The following is an 8,091-nucleotide window of genomic DNA, read 5'->3' as shown; positions in this document are numbered from 1 at the left end:
TTCCCTCCCTTGGCCCAGCTTTCTCAGGTTTGCTTTTTAATTCCCTCGGTTTCCTGTTCCGGAGGCGCGGGCGGCGCCACTGTCTTGGTACCTGCAGTAGTAGCCTGGCTTTGCTCTGACGGCGATCTCGCGGCCCGAGAGCCTTTTATAGGTAAAAGGGGTACCTTGCAAGTGTTAGAAGAGTTTCCGAGTGTCAGGATTTAAACGGGGCTGGAGTCTCCGGGGCTGGGGTGAAAGGCGTCCGGGAATTGGGGTCGGGCAGCCCCACTTCAGATCTGCAGCTAAGGGCAAAAGAGCGACCCTAGGCCTGGATCCCGCAAATACGTGGAAGTGAAAAAGGAGACCTTTCATTCATTTGTGGAGCACACACTGTGTTCCAGGCCTGGGGCCGCCCGGCTCTCGGAGGGGAGTGAGATCCTGAGCTCAGCGCCTGCCTCGTGGGGCGTACCATCTGGCGGGAGATGCAAACAGTAAATGTGCAGTTATGGATCAGGATGAAGGTGACTGCCCTGCAGATCCACCTGGGGAAAGAGGGAGTTCTCAATAAAAATGTAGTCACACTGTAAAATTCTTTTTACATGCACTGACGTTCTGGCCGTGTTAACTATTCAAGACAGCTCCTTCAGTGTCTCTGCTTCCAAACCGCAACTGAGAAGAGACAGACGGAGAAAAGAGAGTTACTTTACCAGTTGCAGTGAATTCCTTGACTTTTGAATTAAAGTCTGCATCCACAACACAGTCGGACTATGCCTTCAATAGGTCAATTTCATGATTAGTCTTTTTAGATTTTCTAACTACAGAAATATCCATGAGGATCTGGCAGTGAATGTTGAGCTCTTGTTACACACTGTACAAGAGTGTTCATGACCCTGACTTTTGCCCACCTCTAGGTGCAGCACACACCTTTGTGTTCCCCTAAGCCCTGCACATACCTCTTTTTTGTGTGTGTTTATTGCATTATTTTGTATTTTTAAAACACTTACTTGGATGTGGGTTCTGAGTTCCTTGAATCCTACAGGCTGTGTGTCTTACTTATCTCTGAGTCTACAGGGCCTGGGACAGTGCTTCCCATGTATGGGCTCATTAAATATTGCATGACTCAGTGAAAAGGTCTGCTTTCTATTGCGGAGGTACAAGGAAGGGAAATGTACAGTAGCAACATGGAAACATACTATTGGTGAGACGGTAAACATTTATTGACCACCTACTGTGTGTAGGTTGCTTTTCCCGGGGATGTGAAGGATACAGAAATGACTGTGAATCAACCCATATCATCAAGGAGCTGATAATCTAGTGGAGGAGTTAGACATGTGCATACTTCACTGTGATATGAGGCAGTCTCTGGTAAGTGCTGTAAAAGGATTAAGTATAGACTAAGTCTAGAGGGAATGGGATTACCTAAGGGAATCAGGAAGGGCTTCATAGAGGAGGTGGCCTTTAAGATTGGTAGATGGATAGAAAATCACTGGGCAGATTCATACGTTGGGAGATTTTTTTTTTTTTTTTTTTTTTTTTTGAGGTGGAGTTTCGCTCTTGTTGCCCAGGCTGGAGTGCAATGGCACGATCTGAACTCACTGCAACCTCTGCCTAGGGTGGGAGATTTTAGAGAGGAGAACGGGAGCAAAGAACTAGCTGGTTCTTTGTACTTGAATGGTAATCCGTTGGGAAAACATAGGGTAGTAGGGTCTTTCCGGGGAAGATACTGGAGGACAAGCCTGGGTCCAGAGTCAATAGGGCCTTAAATGCCAAGCACAGAGTTTGAACTTGATTCTGTTGGCAGTGAGCAGCCTATGGTGGCAGGAGCACCTGTCTGGGCCCCAGGTTTATCATGAGGGTACTGGACTGGATAATAGTAATAAGGAGTCAGGCACAGTGACTCACGCCTGTAGTTCCAGCTATTTTGGAGGCTGAGGTGGGAGGATTGCTTGAGCCCAGGAGTAAGAGACAGCAGTGAGCTATGATTGCACCACTGCACTCCAGCCTAGGGACAGAGTAGACTCTGTGTCTTAAAAAAAAAAAAAAATCAGATATTATTTGGTGCCTATTATTTATTAAGCACAATGACTACTAACATAATCTGAAGTTATTTTCATGAGCCATTTGGAAGCCTTCATAGTAAAGTTCTATTGATGAGACTTTTAGAAAGACTTTAGGAAAATGTTTCTAAACCTTCTATGTTAAAGGTTTTTGTACTCAATATTTATGTGAGTTTTTAAAAAATGTTTTGCTGAATTTCAAGTATTTGGAAAATCATTCATGTTTACAGTATTTTTCTGTGGGAGGAACTGAGAATGAAAATCAAGAATCATTAACTGGTGTGTTAACAAGATTGTGGTTATGTTTGAATTTGAATGCTGGTCTTACTGTGATTTTTGTGTTTGGTCTATGCCTACATGGTTTTTTTTTTTTTTTTTTTTGAGACTGTCGCCCAGGCTGGAGTACAGTGGCGCCATCTCGGCTCACTGCAAGCTCTGCCTCCCGGGTTCACGTCATTCTCCTGCCTCAGCCTCCTGACTAGCTGGGACTACAGGCGCCCGCCACCATGCCTGGCTAATTTTTTGTATTTTTAGTAGAGACGGAGTTTCACCGTGTTAGCCAGGATGGTCTCCATCTCCTGCCCTCGTGATCCGCCTGCCTCGGCCTCCCAAAGTGCTGGGATTACAGGCGTGAACTACCATGCCCGGCCTGTGCCTACATGTTTTTACCATGAAGGAAACAAGAGTATGAAGGGGGAGAGGGGGAATGATATTTTTCCCAAGTCTTTTAACAAATTAGAGATGATCTATGCCTGTAAGTCTTTTTAGCTGCAGATAGTTTTGAGTTGGCAAAACTAGTAATAATGACATTTTAAAATTTAAGGACATTAAAAATTTAGTTGGAAACTTTAACACAGTTCAACATGCTTTTAATTTTGTTAGTAGGCTAAGTGTATTGGAAACTGCAAAATCAGTGTTATGGTAATTGCAGAAATATTTTGTAGCATTGGCAGTTTAGGAAACATGTTTATGTCTGTTTTATTCTTTCTGTTTTTTAGAGCTTATATTCTCTGTGGAAGATGTAACACATCCAGGCGGTACATCATGATGCAGGGCAACACATGGTGAGTGCTGTGATGGGAATGACAATAGTTTGGGAGAACCGAGACAGGAGCAAACATTGGTGCTGGGCTATAGAGGGTGGAAAGGATTTAGATACATGGGGAGAGGGGATAATGTGCTCATTCTTTCGACAGTGGGCACAGTACAACAGAGGGCCATGCACAGGGCTAGGAAGCCAGACCAGAACAGTTAATAGAAATCCCAGAGTGCTGCCCTGACAGCACTTGCAGTTCCGAGGTGCAGGCAGACATTGAAGGTGGAATTAGGTCCTTAGTAGGTGGATTGAAATTATTGCAGGACCTGCTAAGAAGCAGCACAGAGTGTTGTGAGAGCAAGGAACCTAACAAAGCCCTGGGGTCAGTGACAGTGGTTGTAGAAAGGCCAGCAAGGATATTATTGTAATAGCCATGTAGGAGGTGATGGTGTGAAGCAGATGAATTCAGGAAATATTTATGAAGCAGAAACAATAGGATTTTTTATTTTTTATTAAGGGATAGTTGCCATATAAGTGACAGCAATTTTAAAGTAAATTTTTAGCTAAGGATGGGGGATGAGGGAGGACAAGTCAGATGATTCCCTGTTATATGTCTTAAGGACCACTAATGGTGTCATTTATTGAGATAGGAAATACTAGGAAAAGAGCAAATGTTTATCTTGGAGGGGAAGGTCATTAATTCCTTTTAGCATATGTTATGTTGAATTTGCAGAGTCAGTGAGACACTCGAGAGAGATGGGGTTGGTAATCGGCAGTGTGGGTCTGGAGCTCAGAAGTTGTGGGCTAACGGTGTAACTTGGGAGTTTCTGACAGATTGATGTTAATTGAAGCAGTGCAGGTGGGTAGCGTCACTTTGGAAGAGAGAGTGAGCAGAGTGCCTGCGCTAGACCCCTGAGGAATACCAGATGGTTAAAGGCCCCCTAGCAGAGAAGAAGCTGGTATGGGAGACTGCCAGGAGGAACAGCCAGAGAAGTAGGAAGGCCACAGTGAAGGCGTCAGGAAGCCAAGAAACGCATCCATGGGGGTGGGGGCTGGGGAGGCAAACGGGGAGGCAACTGGACTGATTGCTGCACAGAGATCAAGCAAGGTGATTGAAAATGACCTTTGGTTTTCAAGACAAGGTGGGCACTGATCATGTCACTTATTGGAGTGGTGGTGGAAGCTGAAGTCGGATTAGAGTGAGTTGGAAGTGTATACACTTTTGCCTTAGCTTGGGCTGCCATGACTAAATGCTATAGACTGGGTAACTTAAACAGTAAACATTTGCTTCTCACAGTTCTGGAGGCTGGCAGTCTGAGATCAGGGTACCAGCACAGCCAGGTTTCTGATGCACGCCCTCCTCCTGCCTTGTAGGTGGCTGCCTTCTTGTTGTAGTCTCACCTGGTAAGGGGTGGGTGGCGGGGATTTCTTTTCTCTTTCTCTCTTTATAAGGGCACTAATCCCGTCATAATTACCTCTCAGAGTCCCCACTTCCATAGAGCATGACATCGGCATTATGGTTTCATCAGCATGAATTTTGGGGTGGACACAAACATTCAGTCTGTAGCAACTTTTTCAGGTCATTTGACTGTGAAGGGGAGGACAAAGAAGGGGTAAAGTCAAGGGAGACCTGGAGGCCGAGGAAAGTACTTTATGCTGGAATAGACCTGAGCACTTTCAAATGCTGTTGTGAAGGGTCTGGTAGTGGGGAGAGGTGGAGGATTGCAGAGGGAGGGTGGTAATCCCAAATATGCATTTGGAGATGGGAGTGGGGGCTGGGGATCTTGTGAGGTCAAGATCAGAGGGGAACTTGAGCGAAGGCATGACAGCAAATGGTGAACAATGGGATGTTGAATTGGTCATTTTGGAAGTGGGGCAGCTTTAAGGAATGGTCGGTCCAGGGACTAAACATGGCAGTGGGCTGGGTGGCCAAGAAAGGGGAAGAGGAGTTTATTGAGCATGAGGGTTTCAGATATTAGCAGGAACCCAGTATTAAATGGATGGCCTATTCCAGTGGTTTGACTAGGGGGTCTTTGAGTTGCTCATCAAGATGGTCAGGTATTTATGAAACCCTATTTACACAGTTAGGATTATTTTTTAAAAAAACTTTTCCGTTTTTCTTTTCTGCCATGAAGTCACAGAATGTCGTTCCACCCGGGACGAGGGTGTCCCCGAGGACGAGGAGGACATGGAGCCAGACCCTCAGCACCATCCTTCAGGCCCCAAAATCTGAGGCTGCTTCACCCTCAGCAGCCTCCTGTGCAATATCAATATGAACCTCCAAGTGCCCCTTCCACCACTTTCTCAAACTCTCCAGCCCCCAATTTTCTCCCTCCACGACCAGACTTTGTACCCTTCCCCCCACCCATGCCTCCGTCAGCGCAAGGCCCTCTTCCCCCTTGCCCAATCAGGCCTCCTTTCCCCAACCACCAGATGAGGCACCCCTTCCCAGTTCCTCCTTGTTTTCCTCCCATGCCACCACCAATGCCTTGTCCTAATAACCCCCCAGTCCCTGGGGCACCTCCTGGACAAGGCACTTTCCCCTTCATGATGCCCCCTCCCTCCATGCCTCATCCCCCGCCCCCTCCAGTCATGCCACAGCAGGTTAATTATCAGTACCCTCCGGGCTATTCTCACCACAACTTCCCACCTCCCAGTTTTAATAGTTTCCAGAACAACCCTAGTTCTTTCCTGCCCAGTGCTAATAACAGCAGTAGTCCTCATTTCAGACATCTCCCTCCATACCCACTCCCAAAGGCTCCCAGTGAGAGAAGGTCCCCAGAAAGGCTGAAACACTATGATGACCACAGGCACCGAGATCACAGTCATGGGCGAGGTGAGAGGCATCGGTCCCTGGATCGGCGGGAGCGAGGCCGCAGTCCTGACAGGAGAAGACAAGACAGCCGGTACAGATCTGATTATGACCGAGGGAGAACACCATCTCGCCACCGCAGCTACGAGCGGAGCAGGTAAACCACTTGTGTGTAGTTCTTTAATGAACTGCAGAGGCCCAGGCACAGTCATTCTCCATTTATGACAACCAAACCAAAAGGATCCAGTAGTGCATCTTGATTTATATAAGGAAAGGAAGCACATTTTGGACTCTGTTTTCAAGAGGAAGAAACAACTGACAAATAAGTTGATGTCAGAAAAAAATTGCTCTTAAAAAGCATTCCAAATATATCAGTGTAGATTCATTTCAGTGAATATAAGACTTTTACTCTGCATAATACAGTTGACATTTTAATGATGATCCCATGAGATGAAAGAACTTGTATTTTTTGTGTTATCATAGATTAAATTATGTTCAATGTGATCATCATATCAGGTTATAGCATTTGAGTTTTTTTGGAACTGGCGATCTGCATGTTAATAAAGAATCAAATTAGTTAACAGGCAGGACTTTCTGATTTTTAGGATAAGTGGAAATTTATTGTACATTGTTGCCTTCTTGGTTGGTTTCTTTGTAAAAATGAAGTAAGATTATTTACACATTACAAAAGATAGTTTTCAAAATATCTTTTTTTTTTTTGTGATGGAGTCTCGCTGTGTTGCTCAAGCAGTAGTGCAATGGCGAGATCTCAGCTCACTGCAACCTCCACCTCCTGGGTTCAAGCGATTCTCTCACCTCAGCCTCCCCAGTAGCTGGGATTACAGGTGCACATGACCACACTCGGCTAATTTTTTTTTTTTTTTTTTTTTGAGATGGAGTCTTGTTCTGTCGCCTAGGCTAGAGGGCAGTGGCGCGATCTTGGCTCACTGCACCCTCTGCCCCTGGGTTCAAGTGATTCTCCAGCCTCAGCCTCCTGAGTAGCTGGGATTACAGGCGTGCACCACCACGCCCAGCTAATTTTTGTATTTTTAGTAGAGACGGGATTTTGCCATGTTGGCCAGGCTGGTTTCGAACTCCTGAGCTCAGGTGATCAGCGCCCCCTCGGCCTCCCAAAGTGCTGGGATTACATGCGTGAGCCACTGCACCTGGCCTAATTTTTGTACTTTTAGTAGAGACGGGGTTTTACCATGTTGGCCAGGCTGGTCTTGAGCTCCTGAACTCAAGTGATCCACTCACCTTGGCTTCCTAAAGTGTTGGGATTACAGATGTGAGCCACCATGCCCAGCCCAAAATTGCTTTTAATCTGATTTTGTTGCATTGAAATGGATTCTTACTGAAGAAAGTTGTATTTTAAAAATACTGTTTCATTCTATATTACATTTCTTTTTTCAAAAGACCAAATATGTATAAATATGAGAGAAATAATGTTTCAAGGAGGCATTTCTAAAACTGGGATTCTAGCTGGGCTCACAGAAATACTCTGAAGTTATATGCAACTTTTTTGTGTGTATGTTTTTCTATAAGGAAGCTTACATCAGGTTCTCAAAGAGGAGGGTGTGAGTCTGTTATCCCAAAAGCCTAAGAACCATTGGTTTATATGGAAAAATAAAAGACACATATCAATTGTGCAATGTTTATTTATGCCTCAGTGAACTCTTACGTTGATGAAGATTTGAGGTCTTCCGTTGTCAAGCTAATAACGGTGCTTCTCTTTCTTTCCCCAGTAGTGTACTTACCTTCATTGTCTTGTGGAACTTTTGTGCTAAAAGTGTTTGAGCTCCCCAGACCAAGTCACTTCACTCTGGGTTTGCAGAGAGCTGGTCTTGGCTCTTGTTGCTCTGCAGCTGATTTCAGGAACCAGTTCACATCTGTTTCCACATTTTTCTCATGGCTCTATCAATTTGGTTCTGACTGAACATTTTGCCAGTAAATTAAATGATAGTGGTCATTCTCTGTCCTGAAGAGAGGGATTAGTGCTCAGAAGGAAAATGCTTTGTTGCCTCTCCCTGGTGGCCTGGTAGAAGGTAGAAGGGAATGTGTTTCTTGTAGGGATGACTGACTTCTGGTGGGCCAAAGCTGAGTGAGAGTTGGTAGACTTTAAAAATCTTTTCAGCATGAACTACTGTTTCTGGTCAATATTCTGTGATGGACTAGTTGGCAGAGGCATAGGCATGTGATAGTTTTTA

General features: G+C 45.1%; 1 protein-coding gene across 6 annotated transcripts in view; it reads left to right on the top strand.

Moving 5' to 3' along the window:
- Window positions 1–13: 13 nt before the first annotated feature.
- DROSHA (drosha ribonuclease III) overlaps window positions 14–8,091 on the top strand; it is a 131,181-nt gene continuing 123,103 nt past the window's right edge. For all 6 annotated transcript variants that reach the window (XM_030813937.1, XM_030813941.1, XM_030813939.1 and 3 more), the window contains exons 1-4: window positions 14–151; window positions 1,218–1,344; window positions 3,035–3,100; window positions 5,208–6,041. In XM_030813937.1, the coding sequence (XP_030669797.1) occupies window positions 3,081–3,100; window positions 5,208–6,041 (854 nt within the window). In that variant the 5' untranslated portion in view covers window positions 14–151; window positions 1,218–1,344; window positions 3,035–3,080. The remainder of the gene's footprint in view (window positions 152–1,217; window positions 1,345–3,034; window positions 3,101–5,207; window positions 6,042–8,091) is intronic.

This window comes from Nomascus leucogenys, chromosome 6 (assembly GCF_006542625.1).
Source record: "Nomascus leucogenys isolate Asia chromosome 6, Asia_NLE_v1, whole genome shotgun sequence".
Classification (NCBI taxonomy): domain Eukaryota; kingdom Metazoa; phylum Chordata; class Mammalia; order Primates; family Hylobatidae; genus Nomascus; species Nomascus leucogenys.
The sequence above is the reverse complement of the archived record's forward strand: the minus strand, read 5'-3'. Positions and strand labels throughout refer to the sequence as shown.